The following is a 21,593-nucleotide window of genomic DNA, read 5'->3' as shown; positions in this document are numbered from 1 at the left end:
CTTTAAGCTAGGTGCCGGATTATAGGAGGCCCAAGCAGCAAGCAGGCGTAGGAGGAAGAGAGCCGCGTTTGTTGGTGATGTTGGTAGATAGATTAAATAGACGCCGCTTGCTGCAACCGCGTCAACGCCCCACAAGCGCGATGGAAGTCGGCGGCAGGAGCGACAACTACCACCGGTCCACAACATTCTTCTCACCGCCTTGGGCAAAATCCTAGAATTGGCGCTCCCAGCTTGATCTACACCGAGACCTTGGCCTCGACACACTCCCAACTACTCTTGGCTCCTGCGCGCACATTGTTCTCGTACTGTCCAGCGAGGACATGCCACTATGGCGCGCTTCGGGCGTGCAAAGTACCTGACCTGCTTCTACTGTGGGAAGCGACCAGGCATCAAGTTTGACGGCACATTTCGCGACTTTCTGTGCTTGCATTGCGATGCAACCAATTATCTAGACGAGGTATGCGCTGTGTCCCAATGATGGCATTGGATAGCTGGCGAAGCCTGGCCCCTTTCTTGTGTCGTATATGCTGCTGACCTTGACAGAATGGCGAAATCACAGACCCCCCTGTCGCAACCGAGCACGAAGCAGCAGCCGTCCAATACGCCGCACAGCAATCTCCCTCGCCTTCTGAAACGGACGGCATCTTCTGCAAAACATGCCTCAAGAACCAGCACTTATTCACAAAGTCACTGGCCCAATACCTCCCTGACGACCCTACAGACCCTGACTACCCTGAGCTTGAGCGCAACTACTACCGCTACCGACGGAACCTCGAGAAACGATACCCGCAAGTATGTAGCGATTGCGCCGAACGTGTCGAGGGTAGAATACGTCAAGCTGGTTATACCGCCAAGACTGACCATTTACGACGGATGATGAGTTTGAGCCGGGGCCGGAGGACCAGGAGGAGGACGCCGCTTGATTGGGTAAACACGCTGGGGAAGACGTTGTGGCGAACAGGCTTCGTTTTGCAAATGTTGTGGCATTTTGTTATGATGACGCAGTCACTGCAGCAAAGCAACGATGGCATGTATGATCCCGACGATCAGAGTACGTATGCTACGGCCATTTCTTGGCTCAAGCTGGCTATTGGCTTTCTTCCCAGTGCAGCTACCTTGATCCAGTGGAGTATTCGGACTGCTATTCTGGCGGTGTGGTGGAACCCGCATTTCGTGCAGGTGAATCGAGGATTTACCAGGCACCTGCTGGGATTTACCCAGTGGTACTCGTTCCAGGGATTGACCATATTCTTCCGTTTCATCTTCCGCGGCGTGGTTGATGCGAATGCGCAAACCGCAGGCTCTGGGACAGCCAAGCTCAGCGCCCATGTAGCTATGGCGGTGGTCATGACACTGGTGAGTTGCTTGGCCGCGCATAGTTGATGCTCTACTAACAAAGGCAGATTTACGTGTTGGCAGGCAAATCCATTCGCGTAGACACCTCTCCCTTGTTTGCGACAGAAGACAGACCACTAGTATCCAAAGAGGCAAAATCACCTATGCAGAGAAGACGGGATGATTCCAAAACCTTCTCTGAACTTGTCAATGACGCGCTTGATTCCGCAAACGCAACACCCCAAAAGTCAATCATGACCGACCAGGCTCCGTCTCCTCAATCGCAATTCAGCCCTCTGCGGCCCCAGAGCAGCCTGCGGCCAGTCCTTGGCAGCATGAGACCAGCCGAGACCCCCACAAAGCGGACAGAACAACTGCAGTATGATGAAGAGATGGATTGGTCGCCAGTTGCATCACAGCACCGAGCTCTCAACGACAACTCGACGCCTTTGACGAGCAAATTTGGGCGAATGGATGAAGAAGCTCTGTCATCACCAGAAGCAAAGAACCCCTTTTGGTGCAAGGTTCCAGCGGCCCCCGTGAATCCGGCTCAACGACTGCGAAACCCCCATTGGTCACCAGCCCCAAAGCAGCAAGAACCTGCGGGGACCGGCAAAGTCATGTTTACAAGGCGGGGCCATCAGCCGACGTCGTCTCAAACCACCATCGGTAGCGACACGAATGGTGGCGTTGAATTCAAGCAACCCAGGTTCTTTGCCCCGCAGAAAGATCATGATGCCAGCTCTCTGGCAGACTTGCTCAGCCAGAGTTTCACGTTGGGACAGGACCAAGAAGAAGAAAACGCCGAGATGGCGGCAGAAAAACGTGGCTCAACCACATCGGCCGAAACCATGCCCCAAACTAGCGTCAAGCCCGGCCTCGAAACCACCGTTCTGATGGTTTTGTTGTCAGCATGGCTGCTGGCCATGTTTGCACATGTGCCGTATGCATGGGAAGTGCGGCTCACAACCCTCTTTGTGGCTGGCGTCGTAGCTCTCCGCAGGACAGGAGACACGAGCCATAGGATTGAAAAGAGGATACCAGGACCAGCAGCCTACTTATTATCGGCTCTCGGCGCGGCAGAACTGGCGGCCATTTGCTGGGTTGGATCCAAGGTGTGGAGTGGGCAATCAGATCAAATCGGGCCATATGGCGTGGGAGTGCTGGTCAGCATGCTTGGCCACCAGGTGCTGAGAGTGGTATTGTAAGGCTGCTTGCACGGCGTTTATGACGGATTATACAGTGATGGACTGGGCTGGTTATGGGCGGCACTATCGGCATTCAGCATACTTGAATATGGCATTAGACGGCGTTTTTTTCTTAGCGTAGCAACAGCATGAATGGGGCGTTTTTTTCATGAGGCCAATGGTGATATTTCATGCTCACTCTGAGCGGCCAACATCTCAGCTTTTCCACCCGATTCCATTGTGAGCGGAGCATGTAGCACGAAACTCCTAGGCGCGTCAGCAGCCTTTTTCGTCGACTCAGCTCTCTGCACTCTCTTTCCCGGCAACGCCCTCATCTCCCCTCGAACAAGATCCATCCTCAAAAGCACCAAGTACGCCGTTGCAGGCATCAGTTCCAGTCTTGCAAAGCTGGATCCCCGGGACCTTGCCCACCTCCGCTCAGATGGCCACCGAAACAGCCCCAACGGCCCGATGCGCTTGGCCATGACCGTGCCCAACCTTGTGGTCGCCTCGATTCAAATCAAGTGCAATGGAAAGGATGGCCGCCGTCAGCGCAACCACGCTCCCCGACAAGAAGGCCCGGCAAAAGAAACATTCCCGCCGCCGCCATCGCTCATCCGCTAACATGTTGGCCGACGAAATGTACAAAATACCGCATACTACCGCATCGCGAGACCTAAAGGCACACGAGGGGCACAGCTCTGTGTGCGTGTCCCGGCGGACCCAATCGAACTGGAGGCCGCACGTTGACAGGTACAACGTCGAGCCTGGCCGCTGTCCATTGTGGCGAGGGATGGCCCTTGCGCCGCGGGAGGGACTTGGGGACGATGGCGACGGCACCGAAATGAACGCTCCTGATGTCGATGCAGATTCTGCGCAGTGTCAATATTGCGTGTAGTGGCTCGCGTTGTGCAGGTTTATGACACGAGTGTCGCGGAATATGTCAAAGAGAGAGCATACGATTCGGAGAAGAGGGCAGAAAGACGGCACTACTTGCTACTGCTGCCAGGCGTCTGCTGCCGTCCGCTTGCACGGCCGACCAAGCACACCAGACTTCCTCTTTGTGGTCGTGCGCAGGAGACGTGGGAGCCCGCGCAGCCTTGGAGCCATGGGCTAGACGGAATGGCGTCTTTGAAATGGGCGGAAAACGGCGGGTCGAATACACAGAAGCGCAGAAGCGGAAAACAACGGAGCAGGAGCTGGGGTTTGTCCCGTTTGACGTCTCCGGCCCGCCGGGTGGGTGGTCAGTAACACGGGCGTAATCCGGAAACATGGCGCGCCAAGACCGGGGGTTGAAACAAACGGCTGTGGTGGGGCCGGCAAGTGCGTGCCGATGGGTACGGGGACTTTGGGAGTGGCAGGAAGCAGGGCTCGGAGGAGGATCCGTTCTTCCCCGGAAGAGTCTCGAAAACCGAATGGGCGGCTTGGTGGTATAAGTCGCCGCGGGCGCATGGTTGTCCGAGTTCTGCTTTTGGCGCAGGGCGAATGCGGCTTTGAGGAGGAACCGGCCGTGCTTGCAAGGCTTCTCTGGGTTGTAACAACTAGCGCTGGGCGCTCCTCCCAAGCGCTGAGGAACTCTGATTAGAGTCATGAGCGGGCTTTTGCAGACGATGGAAGCCTCGCAGGATGATGGGGGATGGCTAGCCGGCATAGCTCCGTGCGTGATTATCAATATGGCAGATCTTGTCGGATTGTGCCATTGAGCCCTGTGTACTTGGTGTCTTGACAAATATGGTGTCGGCTGTTGCTGGATTTTCTTGTGCTCTCTGCGGAATTGCGTATGAATTTTGTGGAGTGTGTTTTAGCATCGGCCTCTTCGGTGTCTTGAATACCATTCATCATTGTACTTGTGCTTCTGAGCGTAGATGGCCCCTTTTTAGACGGAAAGATGGTATGCGAAAGTCGGGTGGTTAGACATGTTGTCCCTGTTGGAAATAGCACCGGTGCTGTTCCCTGAAATCATTTCCAACGACTTCATCTCCCTACGGGGATAGTTTGGCGTTGTATATATGCTTTTTTTTTTTTTTTTTTTTTTTTGCGGTATAAGCTCGTAGCCCCTGATAACGTGCTGACGTGCATCCGGCCTCGTCTTCGTCGTGTTTTGCAGATTGTCTTGTATCTCTCGCTTTCCTGGAGCCTTTGCACGTGGCTTCAGCCAGCAAGGTACAACTCCTTGTAGCTCTCAAGTGTAGTACATGCCTCGCTACGGTGAAGGGTAAAAGCAGTGACGATGGCAACTGTTTGCAGTCTGACCGGCATCATGGTGCATCACTCGAGGTGCTCGCCGCAAAGTGGAGAGTAACTGTCGTCGAATAAGCTGCCATAGCCGTGGCACAGAGACTGCACACCGACCACGAAATCGATACGCAGACATGAAATCATGGGTCGATATACTGTCGGATGAAGCCTCTTCTTCCGTACACCCACCAGGACACGTCCAGAACCCTGGCAGCCGACTCCACGCCTCGATGGCTAGGGCGAAAGCTATTCTTTGATCGTATCGTCTCGGGGCTGTTCATTCATCGAGCGCATCGCAACACCGTGGAGTCTTGTCAGCGATTTCTGTCCATCACTGATTTTTCGGCACTCGCCACTGAGGCATTATCAGATGGCATGGAGTGGGGAATGTCCACGCAGCATCATGGAGGGGGGGTATCGTACAGGATGTATTTTGCATGGCGGATACGCAACACGCCCTTGATGGCTTGACTTTGGCGACGTGCACCATCCTGAGGGGTCTGCGCCCGAGTGATTCCTTCTGTCGATCACTCACGTTCCTACCAACGGGCTCTCGGCGACGAAAGCAAGTGTACGGACATGACGAAGCGGATGTAGAGAGGATGATTCGGGGGAGGAAAAAGGGGTGGGGAGTGTAGAATGGCCCTCGGGAGCATTTCGTCAGACGTGAGCTGTGTCGTCACCCCTTTTTTTGCTTTTTCTTTCTTTACAAGCGTGCATACGTTGCAGTTTGGCGGAATACCATGTGAAAGCGTAAAAGTGAGGCGAGAATGCCGAGTGCCTTTATCCATGCGAACCTCGTCGTTGACCCCAGCTGCAACTGTTGGGTCATAGGCTGCCAAATAGAGCTGCTCTCGGATCTTGATGAATTCTCGATGGATGTCGTAGGCCCCGACTTGTGCATTTTCACAACACGCTTCGCAATACCATTTCATCAGCGTACATGAATGTGTCTGCCACGGCTATCCTGCTGTCCCCCTTGGCCATCGGATTGCGTAGGCATGACCAAGCTCTTGGTAGGGCAAGAGTTCGCCACCTGCAGGCCACAGCGTGACTGCAGCTGGCCATGTACGAGGAGACGCTTGCAGGAAAAGGAGGTCAGATCTCATATTCCGCCGCCGTTCCCGCATAAGCCACCTGGCCGGCTCGATTGGATGTCCTTGAGCCTGTTGTGAGGGAATCACGCACAGGTCCTTGGTCCAACGGACGGTCCTCTGCTCTCGGCGCAACATACGCCAGGAAGTGAGGCTGTCTTTTGCATGCGGAGACAGCAAGGACGCATCATGTGGGTGGCACAGCGTGCAGTAGCAGAGCATCAGGTCCTGGACCGACCTCCGTGTGATTGCTGGCGACGCAACACCGATTGGCCCCGTCGTCCTTCTCTCCTGCCCAGCCCAAGTCAGGTACCCGAAGTCGGCCGTCTTCTGCCTGCGTGCCGGCGGGATGTGACGGCGAGGATGCCACGGTGTTCGCGGGCCCCTTTTTGCCTCTAGTCTGAGAGATGCATGGTCAATGCCCGGACCTGGGCCGGCCTAACTATATGCACCCCCCTCCGATTTGACAATGGCAACAGGTGGGAATGCCCGAGGGGCGGGAGGAGGGGCAGAAAAAAGGAAAATTGCAAACTGCTTGGTAGTTTGCGCGTTCTTTTTGCCTAATCCTTCGGCTCTAGAGTCCGCTGCATGGACAATTCGTAGCTTTAGTCATGATGGAGGACTGCTCGCGTCTTGTCCGTCCAACGAGGACGTGACCCCTCCTCTGGATACTGGTGATTCAACTTGACATTATAAATTGCCGGGCTGCCCGGCTGCCGAAGCCAAGTGTTGGAGCTCTCCTTTTCCAACAAGATATTCGCCCCAGTGTGAAGAGACACACCCTTGGCGATTTGATTGTTTCGTCCGCAATTGCTGTTTTACCATCCCAAAATGTTCCCCCAGTCCATCTCGTCCCTTGCCGTCGAGACGGGTAGCAGCTCTGCCAGGGCAGCGAGTTACACGACCCCAACTCTTGGCCCGCAGAGTGACTCCGCAGTGAGGTTCGTACTACGATTCAATGAGTCCGAGTGCCAAGATGATCTAGATCAACTCATATTGTCCTCGCCTTCGACCCCAGGCCGCATACACTTACAAACGGTGACAACCGCCGTCGGTCAGCCAACGAAGTGATGCTGGACAGATATCTTGATGAGACCCGTCCGGGGGAGCTGCCTATCAATGAGGTGTTTGTGGCGAAATATAACTGAAGAGGCTCTTTGGGGTGTGGCAAAGGAAAGATGTTTTTTTTTTGGTTGGGGGGGGGGGGGGGGGGGGGGGGATGTGGGTTGTCTTGGGAATCATGTACATGGAGCACGAAGAGAGGCACAATGCATAGCTACACGTCGTCTGCGGACTTGATTTCCTATCCTGCCGAAATTGAATGATTTTTTTTTTCCTCCTTCTGCCGAAATGCGCTGTGGACAGAGACGTTGCAATATAGAACCGCCCTCTACAAGGGTTTGGGGGCCAAGATATTTCAAGCAAGCCAAGACATCAAGGTGAAGCGTGGTGTGAATGGCCAGCTATTGGAGATGCCGAGATCAACTACGGAGTCCCCTGCAGCTTGCAGTGTCAGACGATAATACATGAATAGCCATGGTGCGGTGCGTGGTCACGTTCTTGTCGGGTGTGCGATATACGCAAAGTGCCAATGGAGAACGAAAATGGCATCACATTACCGGGCGTAGCTACCGGCTGCTACTGGTAGGGATGCAAGTAATAAAGGGACTGGGCATTCGAGCGGCTCTGGTAAGCCTCGCTGGCTGCGTTGCTCGGGAAAGCATCGTCGACACTCGGTACTCGATAGCCATTGTACCTTTGTCCAGTTGTCCACCCGATGAGTCGGCCACCAAGTTTGGACAGGGCCTGAAACAACATCATGACAAAGGACATTATGCCCAGCCGCGTATATTGGGGGACGGGTTGTGCAAGCCTCTGTTTTCGTCCCAAGTCGACTGCGAGCTGCCGTCGTGGAAACTATGCACACCAAGTAGAGCGGCTACGGGTCGACTTCACTTGTCGGTGCTGGGGTGGGGTGTATGCAAATCACATCACCAAGAAGGTGGATTTTGCAAACACGGGATTCAGTCATGGCCCTGTTGCACAAACCATCAAGCCATGTGTGTACGATGCACGGCGTCTTGCGTGGGTCAGACTGGCGAGGCATTGTTCATGGGAAAGGCAACAGGGCGATGGAGAGTGCAAGGTGACGTGGCTACGGGACCAATAAAGAAAGAAAGAAGAGGAAGAGAAAAACACAAAAGAATGCAGGAGGATGCGGGCAGTGATTGTGTACATGCCAGCAGTACAGGACACACTGCATGGAACTCGCGCGCGTGCGATGCATCCGCAGCGGCAGCCCGATCAAGATGGTTCATGGCCTTTGAACTTTTTCTCGAACAGCGGCCTCGGTAAGCCGAGCAACGCCCTCCAGCAATGGGTCATTTCCGCGCCCCTGGCTCACTACTGACGGGTTGTGAGGAACGAGGCTGCCGCAGCGCAGCTCAAGTCGTGGCCACGGGCGGCCGCACCAAGGCGCTGGAGACCAGACAGGCGGGCCAGAAGATGCAATGACATCAGATAGACTCCAGAACAAGACAGTTTTGTGAACCGGTCCGCAATTCTGTCCGCCAATTTCAAACATGTCGGCTCCCCCCGGTCCGACGCATGTATTCGGATCGCCATGCCACTTACAGAAACCAATCTAGATGCAAAACTGTGCTCGCCTCCTTGGAGCCAACGCCATGCCGCAGAGAATGGGCCCTGAATTGGATGACTTACAGTTGGAACAGGTGATGTGAGCCACCCAAGTCAACCGCAGTACGGCGTACGGCCGGCGTGAGACACGCATCGCCGTAGTCGCAAACCCGCGCGACCCAATGGCTGGCCCTGCTCGTTGCCCAGTGGTTCGCGGCAGCCTGAACACGCGGTAATACTGCACTTACGCAATGCTAAAGAGAAATTGGGCTGATATTGCTCAGGGGCCAGTCCCTGCACGTAGTTCGCCTGAGGTTCACCGACGCCACGGCGCAAGGCGTGAATGGCTGCTCTACTGGCCAGCGAGCTTTCAGGCCAGCAGCCAAAAAGGAAAAAAAAAAAAGGCCCTCGAGTAAAGCAAGATGACGCATTTTCTTGTGTCTGGGGTTTGAAATGATGGTCTACAAGTGCAGTGTCTGCCAGCGAGGGCGTAGAATTTCTCAAAATGGGTCTTGTTAGGATAGCACAGGCACAGGCCACAATTGAAGACGGGCTGGGACGGGATATGTCTGCATGGATGGGCCAAGTGGTCATGCCGCTGGCCAAAGCTCCCGGTGCGCCATGAGGCGAGATTTTTTACACACGAGAAGTTGCGGAGAGAAGAGACAACAAAGCCGGCTCCCTGGGTACGGGGTACTTGGCGGACATGGATATATCATATAATAGATGGGGCAACACGTACTTGACCGCCCTACCGTTTGCCATTGTGGGAGCCAGTCTGGAGACCGGCGTCCCTGCGAAGGACAGATGGTACCTTGTGCAACGTTTTTTTTTTTTGTTCTTGCTTGCACAATCCTTGGAAGGATCCAATGGAGTGAAGGTGACGAATTGCTCCGGACGCTATTAGCCCGAAACGGTGGGGGTGACTAGACAGCGTACAGGTGAAGCGTGCGAAATTTGAAACGAGGCGTACAATAACAAGTGTGCGAGATTGCAATTATCTGGGTATTCATTCCCTTCTCTGAACGTAGCGATAACATTGTCGTCATGTCATGCTTTTTTCTTCTTTCCTACCTTGGACGCTTTGACGCCGTTTGTCGCTCCTTCCTCAGGCACGGATTCAAAGTTTTAGCTCCCGCCCGGTACGCGTTTGACAGGCCGTTGAATGGTGGATCCTCCCGTCGGTGGCCAGCCGAAACCGGACGCCTTGCCTAAAGAAGTCACGGGCCATGTCGTCCAACCAGGCCCATTAATACCCACAGGGTAGCGTTGGCCCTCCCCCGCCCCCGCGCCTTACGTGCTCGTCGGCAGGTACCATGCAAGAGGTATTCCTTAGCTGTGCCCTAGTCACGAGGGCACAGCGAGGTATAACAGGAAAACTCCGTAGCAGTGGATAGTGAGAGGTTCAGAGATTAATACAGTCCAACTACGCACCTAACTAATAGCTTATTCGCAGCGAGGCTTCCTGTCACATCTCCGTAGTCACTCTGCTATTCGTACCCAGTCCTGACAGGGGTTTCTCCACTGCCGCAGCCTGATATCTTTATTGCGCGCTGCGCGTCCTCTCCAAAGACGGCCAGCATCATGGCATGGTGCAATCAATTCTGAGCCCATTCGCCCTTTCCATTTTATGTGCCTTTATTTAGAAGAGTCTCCAAATGGTATAAAACTCACTTTCTATTCTTCTCGCCAGCCCACGCTGGGAAGTATTCCATTATGCCGCCTGTTCCAGCTCCATAGAGCCAGGAGAATTTGAAGTTCTAGTGAGACTGTATTAGCACGAAGCTCGAGATTCATAGGGGCCATCAGTTTCTTACAAATCATAGACAACACGGGACACACCATCTACCTGATTGCAAATGGCACGCGAGACATCCTAGGTAAGGGATTAGTACGCGAAAGAACGGTATAAGGGCTGGGTGATTTACCTGGAGGAATGAGTTGCCAAAGTTGAACACCTCAGCGCTCATAAAGTCTTTCGTACGAACAGCGCGGAGGATTACAATGTAACCCCAAACGCGCACATCACCAAAAACACCAACACTACGGCTAGTATCAAGACTAGCAAAGGCTTGGGACATCTAGGAGGCATGTTTAGCTTGCACCCATCTTGACCTGCGTGACGCGCCCTACCTGGTCGTAAAGGCCAGCCTCCTTGATCATGTTGATGAAGATATTGTCAGCCTTGCGGGCGATCTCAACTCGCTCCTTGGTAACGTCGCCAAGAATCCTAATGGCAATTTCCGGTCTGCATTCGATTTAGTTAGCAGACGCTACAAAGCTGGTAAGGAGAATGAGAAGCTCGAGGGTGATCAACATACCCGGGGAATGGGTGCCTGTTTACCAGCGACTCGTGTATGCCGAGTTGCCGACCAATTGCCTGCAAAGCTTAGTAAACGTAAAGTCAAGATTCACCCTGTTATTACCTTACCCTCACTTCATCTCTCTGTGCAGTATTATTAGCTGCATGACCGAGCGTATTGAAGACAAGTATAAGACTCACGAATAAAAGTCGGAGCGGCTCGATAGCTGTGATAGAAGTCATGTCAGATTTCACTCCGTGATGAAAGATAGAAGTGTACTTACACGTAAGCCTTGCTAAATAAACCGTCTTAGTCAGTGTGATCAAACTTAGCTAAGCGGTGTTCGACTTACGCCATTCATCATTCGCTACACGCTGGTAAGTAACAGGGAAATGAATCATAGGCGTTGATTTTTCTTACCTCGGGCAAACAGCCAGTATTATGGTGGGCTATCTCTAGTTAGCTAGTGTCCAATTCTTGCACGACTTTTTCGAGCTTTATCATTATTATCTAATTCCTTTTCGTGCCTAGAAGGCAGAAAGGCCGGCGACAAGACCAAAGAACACAGTTTTCGACACATTGCAATACCTCAACACATCCAAGGCTGCACAACACAGGAACCTTAATTAGGTTTTCAACTACAGAAGCAATGAAAACCTTACCTGCAGAGGCGCCAACTTTCCTCTTCCTAAGAAGATGAAAAGGCTGCCTTTTCCTTCAGACCGCTGCCATCAATCTCAACTGGCGATTGAGGAGGCTTACGGCTGAAGGAAGGAGGCGTCTCGCAGGTCAAAATCGTTCAACACAAGGCTCTTCTCAAGGTGCCGGAGGTAGACACAAAAGTGATGAACACAGGGGTCGAGCTTTATCAACTTACTCTTGATTGTCGCTGAGGGTCTGACTCGATACTGAAATGCTATTAGCTTGGACTCGATATTACAAGCTCAAAAACGACTTACACATCAGGGTATAGTGTCCCTTGCAAGAACCACTCGACCTTCCCGGAATCTGGTGTGTTTTCTGCTTCTTTTTCGATCTTGTGAGCCGTGTTAGTAAGCCTTCCACACTTTCAGGGAAAGGTGCGTACCCTTATAGCCTCTTTCTCGAACACATCGATGACTTTGGTGTAGTATCACTGTCGCGAACCCATCCAAGACAACTTATAGTACGTACAGTCGACCCAATTATCTTTCGCTTCTTTTCGGGATCGGAAACACCCGCAAGCCGACTCAAGAACAGCTCGCCGGCAACGACAACGGTGGGATTGATACCGAGGTGGTCGCTGAGATTTTTCTTGACCTCCTCGAACTCGTTGCGACGCATACAGCCATTGTTTATACCTGTCGCGATGAAGCGGTCCCCAATGGCTTCACGCATCAAAGTCGCTCCTACAGTGCTGTCGACACCGCCACTTACGCCACCAATGACGAGAGCTTTGGGACCAAGAAGATCCCCGATGCGAGCGATCTCGAGCTCAACAAAGTTGCCCATTTTCCAGTTTGGTCGAGCTCCGCAGATATCGACGCTGAAGTTGAACAGGATATCGGATCCGCGGGGGGTCTAGATCCGAATGTCAGAGAGAGTTCCACTGTAAGGCCTTGGAGGGACGAACGTGTTCGAGCTCAGGATGAAACTGGACACCTAGTCACCTTGTTAGCATCCTCCCTTACTGAGCTACAAAGGTAGCTTAGGCAAAACAAACCAAAGATAGGCTTCTCCTCGTGGGCGATGCCAGCGAACTCTGATTTCTTGGTGGCAGCAATAACCACAAAGTCCTGCTAGAGTTAATGAGTTTTCCAAAATTCGAATGAAACTTCACTCGCCTTAGGCAAGTTGATTAGCTTGTCAAAGTGGGACATGAAGACAGAAATTCCGTCTCCCAACCCGGCGAAAAGCCGGTCGGCATGACTGTTAACTTGGTGATGGTGACGTCCGCGTGGCCATACTCTATGGGGAGGGTCAGAAGTAATTTCACATGGTGTTTCAAACGTCACAAACCTCGTGCCTCTCCGCGAACAACATTTTTTGCGTCGATTCGCCAAGCGATCTCCTGGCAACCATAGCTGGGGTCAATGATGTTAGTGTCATAGCGTGTATCGATGGATGTTGGAGCAAGCCGTACCAAATACCACTGCACATCCGTGTTATTCTAGGTTCAGAGACTTGAGCGGAGGGTAAAAAACACTCACAGAATGGGTACATCAAGTTCAAAAACAGCAGGATCAACATCTACACATATGAGCACATGTAACGGGACGTTTGGGAGACGGAAACTGTACGGGGTGAGCCCTCGTCATAGACAGAGGAAGGGCCTAGTAGATCAGTCAGATCTCAGCACAAACCATACATCAAGAGATTTGACACCTCCAGAGAAGATATTTCCTTTGGGCTTCCATGGCAGCTCAGCGACCTTGGTGGTACACGAAAGTAGCTCAGCGAAGACGCCAAGAGCCCGTAGCCGTCGCAGAATAAGATGGCTAGTTTGTGAGCCGAAGTCGAGTACAAGTATGGTCTGGAAAGACAGGGTCAGCTAGTCCACTCTTCTTACGGCTGTACATTGATTGCGCCTGGGCACTCTGTCTGGGGGTGATCAATCGCAAATTGTGGAGCGCGACGACAAGTGAGCCCTCGAGGGCCGAGGCTCGAATTCTAGGCTTCTGCCGGTAATGGCGGTACATACGTCAAAGTTGCTATGAGGTACTTCGGCCTCAATGGTGGAAGCTATTGTGATCGTGATTTCCGCGGCGTATCGAGCAAATTGGTGGTATTCGCAGAGTTGGCTTCGCGGAAAAAAACAAAAGAAAATATCGAGGAGTCGAGGACCATGAGGATGACTAAGCGACTCGCATGCAATTTGTCAATCATGAAGTGTGATGTCACTTTTCGTAACTTGAGAAATCTTTTAAACTTTGATCATCATATTATTTCTTAAATCAAATAGTGTACCTTTTATTACTAGGTTTCTTATTGGTTAGGACTCTACTTCAATACTGCTGCAAGTCGACAAGACATGTTCAGCTTGCCTCAAGCTCGAGGCTAAACCATTTGTAGGCCGGGGAATGCGGACCGGGCCAAAGGCGTGGGCGTCCTTGTGTTACGGGCAAAGGAAGTGACCAGAACCGAGACGCCATGATGGCTGTTGCTGGAACTAGTCAGTTGCGGTCTGTGTTTGCCGTTGTGGCCGAGAAAATGCTACATGGTAGTACTACTCGTGGTGTGGTGTCTGCGATGCAAGCCACACGTGGAGCAACAGGCATCCTGATTTGATAAAGGATTGGTGACCCCAAAAGTAGCAATCTAATGATGATATGCTACCTCTCTCGTAGCCTTTTATGGGAATATCCACAACGCCGTCACGTCTCACGAGGGCGGCTCTGAAGACCATTTGACGGCACAAAGGCAACTCCCTGCGAGTCGACGAGGGCTGTGATGAGTTGCAACGGAGGAGGGGAGGTGGGCACTGGGGACCGACTTCTTTTCGAAATAACTTACTAGTTGACTGCTCTATTCTTCCTCTATCCTGCCCGTCTCCGGACTAGAGCTGCCTCGCAGCACAACTCTCCATATGACATGCAACTCATGTTGGCCAAGCCTTCCTGTGAAACCCTATAGCGGAGTCCGTCTATTGGGATGTGTACTCCGCACCTGGAAGAGCTTGGGCAGGGCAGCGGGTGCCGGGCGAGACTGTCGCCCTCCCAAAATGTCGACATGGTGCATAAGCCACGCACGAGTAACTCGGCCGTCGGGTCCGAGCAGGCGACATACAATTTTCCAACTTGCGGCGTCACAGCCAGCAAACAAGGGCCCTTGGGTTTAGCATTGCGCAAAATTTGTCTCGTGTAATTCGCCAACTTATTGTAGACTTGGCTACGGAATAGGTTCTCGCGCACTGGTGTACACGTATGACGCAAGGGCACTAATAGCATGGTCAGGGCTCATGACTGTGCAATTTCCATGATGCTTTGTCAATAGCATCAAGGCTGGCGGTTACATCAAGGTTGGCAGTTGCATCCTGTCTATTGATTGGGTCGCTGAGCACGAATCATGACGATGAATACCTACATAGAGTGTGCTGGGGAACAATCGCCCTGCAAGTCCAAGGCCGGAATCTTACCACATCCACATGCCTGGGGACCCATGTGTGTCACTGCGACATCCATCGGTATCTCGGTATGTATACATATAGATGTACTATAACATTGGATTGGCCATTTTGACGCCCTGAATCCTCATCCTCAGGCCAATAATATACACGTAGCCCGACATAGCTCCACAACCCTGCCTGGGTTCTAATGTAGGACGAGATGAAGGTTGAGCTCTGGGCAGTTGCTGAGCCCATAACCCAGTCCCCAAAAGTATACTTGACGTATGTACAGAGAGTATAGAACAGCTGAAGTGAATGAACATAAATTGTCCTTCCCCCTGGCCTTCCAACTCGATCGGAAAACCTCATCTCTCTCCTCATTACTGAATGCTCTCGCTTCCCTAAATCCTATCAGCAGACCAGTACACGGCCTTTTGCATCTCGCACACTACTACCGCTATACTTGGCGGGCACAATGGCTAACCAGTCCGTGTCGTCCTTGGTTGTGGAGACTGGCGTCGAGGCCGGGGCTGGTTACACAGGTGCAAATACAAAACAAACGCAAGCTCCGGCAGCAAAGTTGGTTCCATGAGCAAAATAATACAAGTCCACAACCACGTGATGGTTAACCAGTGTCGTGTGTAGTCAGGTTCCAAGTCCCGGACATCAGTTGCCACAAGCTGCTCCTCTCCAGGAGTCGATGCTCGACCGCTACCTTCAAGATTCGTCTTTAGGACCACCGATTAATGAGATACTAGTGAGAAAGTTTGGATGACATGGTTGAAAGTCATCGGTGGTCGTTTTTATTATGAGTGTAGCATAGATGCGACATATCAAGTACAGTTGTCAGATACCATTGCTCCCCCGTGAAGAGGGAGAGGGACCTGGAATAGAAAACATTACAACGCAACAGAAAACAAGCTTAGGCCGAGGAAACGTGAAGCCAATCACATCGCACCGCCAGGTTCGTTATTGGGCGCGCCACAGATTACAGGGATTTATGGTTGGCGGCTCGCTTCATCGGGTAACAGGAAACAAGCTTGTCATCGCCGAGGGGAACCATAATACAGGGGGCTAGGGTGTAACAATGGGTACCCATGGGTAAATTTAATGTCACGCCAGTACGCCTATATATACATAACCACCGGGGACTTGCCGGGAAGCTGGACCAAACTGAAGAGAAGCCCGACACCACCAAGCATCCCCACATGCCCGTGTGTCTGCGGGTCTCGCCAGGCCTCACTTCAACTTGTCACTTGGACCTAGTGATGCTCGTATGAACCGTATAGTCCACATCAGCTTGCAACGCCACGAGGGAAGCCTCCGACGGAGCGACTAATTGCCTTATCTGATTCGCCCTTGAACTGACGGCTCGGAAGAGGCAGCCAGGCAGGTTGCGTTGTCGGTCGAAAAGAGCACCAGATGGCTTCTTCGAGCGCTTTTGGCTGTGTGCCAAAAGGAAAACCAAATTAGCAGGGCCGATATCGGCTCACCTATCGCAGCGACATAAGTCTGCGCAAGACAGCCGGAGCCTGCATCCAGCCGTGCGGACGACTGCGTAAGCTCTCCGTACTCTATACTCTATACAGAGCAAGACAAATGGGCGCCTGTCCTGTTCTGTAAGAGTCGTGGGAACATGAAACGTGACCCCTAACCTTTTGTGCAGCAAGTAGCCGTTTCTCTCAGCGCTGGTCATTAAGTCTCCAAATAAAGGCACACGGATGGCGTATCAAAACAGTACTTGCGACGAAGGTGCAATGATATATAATTTTTGTTGTAGTCCTCAAGACTGACGAGATGGGCAATTTTGTGATGGCAGCCACCATCTCTTAAAATACAGGGCTTGTCCTCGGGCGTAAACGGCTTGCGAAACCTCTCACAAATATGATGGCACCGTCTGTTACGGTCAGCGCCGGTGTGCTGCGGGGCTCCGTCTCCTGGCGCTGTCCAAATTGATCAGGCCTATCCCGGGTGATGACTGGGCTTTGACGGAGTTGCCGGGTTCGTTCCATGTGCAGGGCAAACCAAACAACAATGAAGGGGACCGGTGGGCCGGCCTGCATATGCTCCCTTCCTAAAATCGTCATGGAACGTAGTTCGAGCTACGCTCATGACCCGGCTTAGCTAGCTTTCTATTAGCAGTACTTATATGCCTGGCTGCCTTTAAACCTGATGAGGCTTTTATTTTTAAAAAAATTATTAATAGGTATAATAAATTTTTTTTACTGGGTTTGGTGATATTACAGCGGGGGGCTTCTTTCGGGTTGCCCCTGATTCACTTCTCTCGTCTCATCTTGGTCCGTACGGAAAAGCCTCCTTAGCCATTCACCTCAATTATTTGCGCTCGGCTCATCCAAGCTCAATACAGGTTATGCCAGACCCTGCCAGCACATCACGGGTGGGCCCTGGCCCCTGTGATTAATCAAGGATGCCGTCCAGGAATGATTGCGGGCAGCCTGATGACTGATTGGTGGGCTAGTTCCCAAAGCGTCAGACTTGTTTTTCTCCGTGTTTAAAGAGCCTGGAGCTCACAGGGCAGCACACGTGGCGGGGGTGGTCGCAGGGTGTACGTATTGCGGACAGGGGCGGGTTCTGGCTCTGCTTGACCAATTCGGGGTCGTTGGATCCCGGTGCTCCGTGTTTCCCGCTCCCCTTCATCAGCCCTCTGAAATCTTGTACGCCAAACCATCTGCGACGATTATCAGGTCCCATGCAACTCACCTTGACGCCGATGCATATTTAACCCCGGGCGTGCGAGAGTGGTGGAATGGTCCAGCAAAAGATACCGCTAGCTTGTCCCTTGCTGTCCGCTCCTCACACCCCGTACTTTATCTTTTGCCGGTCCCAATTCAGATCGCCGATGGTTCCGAGTTTCTTCAGCGTGTCAACCGACGTGCACGAGCCGACGGCTTATCTAATCTTCTGACGATTTAGCGTTGGGCCGGGCGCTAAAATTAGCTGCCGTGGACGGCAAGTGGGGGCCACGGGCAAGTCCCGCACACCACTAACTCCTTTTGGCAACTGTGGCGCAACAAAACAATTGGCTCAGAGAGACAGCGAGACACTCAACAACAGACTTGAGTCGTCCAGGGATGCAACGGCAGCCCCGGAAACTTGTCGAGCTGCCTCACCACCTTGGTTGTTGGCCGGCCTACCGACTACGCGAACCGTGAGACTGCTCTGGATGAGACAAACTAGGAATTAGTAGCAGCACAGAAGCATCCACGGCGACAGTCTTTGTGACAAACACCATCTTAAGGGACAGAAGGGCTATCTTTATTCGTGATTTCAGATTGTCTTTTTTTTTTCCCAATCGAGGTCGAGTGGGCGGCTTGCATTTTCCGTCCCTGGTGACTGGCACAGGGCGAGAGTAAGCCGTCCACGATCGGGTCATCCTACCGACAATCGATTCCATTACACCCGCATGGTCTGCAATCAGGTGACCCCCTAGAAATGTGTTTGATTCCTTGTTTGCCTCACTGCTGCGACCTAGTATCTGGCGCACCTGCGTCCCCCCCATGCACACATGCAGTCAAGTCTTCCTCGGCCGGGCGCTGATGTGCTTGTAGAATCCCGTATTGGGCAAAGTCAAGAAGCACCTTGGGCCCAGACTCTATGCATGTCGTGACGCTACCCATACGCGTTGCCTTCAAGCCCGATTGTTGAATGGGTGAAGCGCGAAGTTTGTTGCCCGCGGAAGCAGGAGAGAGTCTCGCCCCTTACGGCCAGCCTGGCGTGTACCTGTTCCTTTGTCATCAGCAGGAGATGGTGTGCTACAGCTTCGGAGACCTTGCCGCAGGCGTGTAACCACGTCAAAAATGTCATAGAGACTGCCGTGCGCCCCCCCCCCCCCCCCCCCCCCCCCCCCCCCCCCCCCCCGGTTCGAAGCCCAAGAGCGTTTTTGGCTACACGCGCCGACGCTGGGCCACGTAGCAGCCACAACAATTTTGCACGCGAGCCATGACGAGACCTGATGGCATGCTGCAAACTTGTGCTCCAGCCTGCCAAAAGCAAGCAAACGCCTCCCTCGGCACGCAACTCCATCGCCCACCTATCAAAAAGCAACGGAGTGCATGTTTCGTCCATCCTAGCCCAGGCAGATCAGTTCACGGGAGGGCCTCCCAGGCATCAACGCTGCACGAAAGCGGTAGCCAAAGTCGAAAAAAATCTCATGAGATCCCGGACCTGCCTGCCAAAATGTACCAATCCGCGGAAACAACGAACGCTGTTCTACTGGCTCGCGGGCGTCATCCGCCTTGGCCTCTGCATTAGTCCCTCCAAGACGGAACCGGAGCTATTGCCGGCTGCACGCACCATTCTCCTGAGGGTTGCGATTTTGTATCCTTTCAGCCAGTCGGCGCGCGTCGTTGCACTCCCGTATTTGGCTCCTGTGGCCGATGTGGCCGAGGGAGCACGCTCCGGCGCAAAACGGTGAGGGGCTCCCGGCGCAACAATCAGGAGCACGCAGGGCGCAGCAGTACAGAAGACAAAGCCTAGAGCCGGTATTACAAGTAGTTGAGTGTCACCCCAGTCCGGAAATCTCTCCGCTGTCGTGGTGCAGCACAAGGCCGTTGAAGGACGCACCAGTCTTGCCATCTATGCATGGCTTCCCTCGTCATTGCCGGTCTTTGTCTCTGGGAGTCCCATTGAACCAGCAGGGGGCCTTGCAGCAACAGGTTCTAATGCGAAAAAATAATAGACCATATCGAGACGCCAATACCCGATGCGCTCGTGAGCTAGCCAGTTTTTTTCGGTTTTGCTTCGCCATCAAGCAGCTTCACTGGCGGGCCCCAGATTCCGGTCTCCCTTTTCACGCGGAAAATCTGCCGAGCCTGTTTTAGCCTTGCTGACAGGTCCAGAACTGGTCGGCCTCCTTGTGAGCGAGGTCCGTGGTCTGGTGCGGGAGGTCGCGGAAGGCCGGGTCTGCCAGACGGAAAACCACAACCAATTGGCCGTACACTTACTTGCATCTGGGGTGAATGGGGCACATTTGGCCGTCGACATTGGTGGGCTGTGAAATGCGCATCATCATGGACCGTCCCCATCTGATGAGGTTGGATCTGTGTGGAGTATCGACACTTTTGGCTCGCAGCGCCGACCAGCTGTGGTCGTGGCTTCGGGGTCATTGTCTGCCATGGAATCAGCAGCCAGCGGCAGACTGCCCTGTGTAGGATAAAAGGCCTGTCTGCGCCCAGCTTGGATCACCATGTCCTGGACAATAATTCCATACTCTTCCATCTCTACCACCACTGCTCCTCATTCTTTTCTGCAAGACCCTTGTCCTGGCAAGATTTGCGCCTCTATCTCGGCGTCCCACCGTTGATTATACTGGCCCTGCGCTGGCTGTGAAGAAACATTGCCATCATGGCCGATACCCAGAAGCGAGGGGTTTCCTCCCAGAGTGCCGGTCAGCAACAGAGCTACGCAGCAAGGTTCGTCCATCTAACAAGATGTACTTGAAAATCAACTGTACACAGCGTAGTCTAACATGGCGCCGGGTGTGTTTTTAGGTGGCCTGAAGCCGGCGCTCCGGGTGCCGGGAAAAAGAAACGCTCCAAACGCAACGAATACATGCTCTACCAGTATGTCTACGAAACCAGACGGGAGCAGCTCCCCATAAGTGACACCTTTGTGCAAAAATACTCCTAGGGAAGGGGAGCCAGGCTGCCATGTGTAAATAGTAGCACGGGCCGTGGGGGGAAAAAGTATAATGTCGCAAGCAGTCGACAAAGAGAGAGATATCCCGGGGCAAGATGGCATGTAGGTAGCCAAATACATCCAAGGGGCCGATGCAAAGGCCGCAGCTGTCAAAATCAAGTCCTGAACAAGTCGCTTGTTTGAAACAACCAAACCAGTGAATCAACGACAGGGATACTGGTAGTTGTCTTTGGCTCCCTGACCCTTGCACCCTAGATGTGAGCGGGGGAAGGCTTGCTGGCTTTTGATCCCTGTATCCCCAGCGTGTCGAGTGCTACATAGCATCTAAACAGCTCAAAAATCCGCGGCAGCCTAGACATCCTGACAAATGCCATCCAGCCCCGGGCTTCCAGCACCTAGGCCAAGACGTGTTATTGCCTATGGATGTCAGAAAATGCCTCCGGCCGCCTTTTTAGTTGCCTCGAAGACAATGGCATGTTGCATGAGAAGCTTCCCAGGCTGCTGCAAGTTGACCAATTACCGCCCAGGATACCATGGAAAGAGCTTACAAACGCTCCTAAAAATACACACAGGTCAATCGTGGTGCTGATACAATAGCCTAGCTGCCAAATTTGGCTCCGGCGGGACTATTGCGCCGGCTGGCCCTCGAGGAAGAGAAGATCACTGAACGAGCAGGATTGGGGGTGGATGGTGGGTGTGCGCGCCGCAAGCAAAATCTCGTTTATTGCCCTCGCTACCGCAGACAAAATGTCTCCGTGACGTGGTTCCGACTATTTCCAGTTCCTCATTGGGCATCGACCGCGGCGGCAGAATTTCGCCCTTTGATGTTTTTCAATCTGGCAATAATCTATCGGGTGATTTCGTAGGGCACTTTGGAGTCTGGACCTCATGACGTGCCGCGGGCGGGCTGTGCAAATGCGAAAGGGGCAGACATCTTCCAGACATACATTGACGCTGCTGCCATTGTTTCTTTCGCCTACCGAATGCAAGCCAGGGCAGAAATCCTTCAAGTCCCCCCCCGGGTTGTAGGATAGCCCTAAGCACCGTGGGCCATGTT

The 21,593-nt window shown here is 53.0% G+C and overlaps 4 protein-coding genes across 4 annotated transcripts; 2 read left to right on the top strand and 2 right to left on the bottom strand.

Annotated features, from left to right (window-relative positions):
- The first annotated feature begins 236 nt into the window (after positions 1 to 236).
- On the top strand, positions 237 to 2,727 carry J3458_011684 (uncharacterized protein). The gene is made up of 3 exons (XM_007813958.2): positions 237 to 457; positions 544 to 1,356; positions 1,404 to 2,727. The coding sequence occupies exons 1-3, from the start codon at positions 329 to 331 to the stop codon at positions 2,541 to 2,543; spliced, it is 2,082 nt and encodes a 693-aa protein (XP_007812149.2). The 5' UTR covers positions 237 to 328; the 3' UTR covers positions 2,544 to 2,727.
- Positions 2,728 to 10,205: 7,478 nt separating this feature from the next.
- On the bottom strand, positions 10,206 to 11,036 carry GUA1_2 (GMP synthase (glutamine-hydrolyzing); the record flags this gene model as incomplete). The annotated part of the gene is made up of 6 exons (XM_066119939.1): positions 10,206 to 10,251; positions 10,309 to 10,367; positions 10,420 to 10,572; positions 10,625 to 10,739; positions 10,813 to 10,871; positions 10,923 to 11,036. The coding sequence occupies 6 exons, from the start codon at positions 11,034 to 11,036 to the stop codon at positions 10,206 to 10,208; spliced, it is 546 nt and encodes a 181-aa protein (XP_065975057.1).
- Positions 11,037 to 11,214: 178 nt separating this feature from the next.
- Positions 11,215 to 12,436, bottom strand: GUA1_1 (GMP synthase (glutamine-hydrolyzing)). The gene is made up of 4 exons (XM_066119938.1): positions 11,882 to 12,436; positions 11,754 to 11,830; positions 11,672 to 11,702; positions 11,215 to 11,243 (listed from the first exon to the last, which is right to left on the bottom strand). The coding sequence occupies exon 1, from the start codon at positions 12,283 to 12,285 to the stop codon at positions 11,884 to 11,886; it is 402 nt and encodes a 133-aa protein (XP_065975056.1). The 5' UTR covers positions 12,286 to 12,436; the 3' UTR covers positions 11,215 to 11,243; positions 11,672 to 11,702; positions 11,754 to 11,830; positions 11,882 to 11,883.
- Positions 12,437 to 19,949: 7,513 nt separating this feature from the next.
- Positions 19,950 to 20,661, top strand: J3458_011681 (uncharacterized protein). Its single transcript, XM_066119937.1, has 2 exons — positions 19,950 to 20,310; positions 20,389 to 20,661. Exons 1-2 carry the CDS (start codon positions 20,243 to 20,245, stop codon positions 20,525 to 20,527), a joined length of 207 nt encoding a protein of 68 aa, XP_065975055.1. The 5' UTR covers positions 19,950 to 20,242; the 3' UTR covers positions 20,528 to 20,661.
- Positions 20,662 to 21,593: the final 932 nt, after the last annotated feature.

The sequence above is a fragment of the Metarhizium acridum genome (assembly GCF_019434415.1).
Source record: "Metarhizium acridum strain ARSEF 324 chromosome Unknown scaffold_234, whole genome shotgun sequence".
In the NCBI taxonomy this organism is placed as follows: Eukaryota; Fungi; Ascomycota; class Sordariomycetes; order Hypocreales; family Clavicipitaceae; genus Metarhizium; species Metarhizium acridum.
The sequence above is the reverse complement of the archived record's forward strand: the minus strand, read 5'-3'. Positions and strand labels throughout refer to the sequence as shown.

Coding starts and splice junctions, on each gene's coding strand:
- J3458_011684 (XM_007813958.2), top strand. CDS start 329: ATGGCGCGCTTCGGGCGTGCAAAGTACCTGACCTGCTTCTACTGTGGG. Junction 458..543: donor CAACCAATTATCTAGACGAG/GTATGCGCTGTG, acceptor TGACCTTGACAG/AATGGCGAAATCACAGACCC. Junction 1,357..1,403: donor TGGCGGTGGTCATGACACTG/GTGAGTTGCTTG, acceptor TAACAAAGGCAG/ATTTACGTGTTGGCAGGCAA.
- GUA1_1 (XM_066119938.1), bottom strand. CDS start 12,285: ATGGGCAACTTTGTTGAGCTCGAGATCGCTCGCATCGGGGATCTTCTT.
- J3458_011681 (XM_066119937.1), top strand. CDS start 20,243: ATGGCCGATACCCAGAAGCGAGGGGTTTCCTCCCAGAGTGCCGGTCAG. Junction 20,311..20,388: donor CAACAGAGCTACGCAGCAAG/GTTCGTCCATCT, acceptor GTGTGTTTTTAG/GTGGCCTGAAGCCGGCGCTC.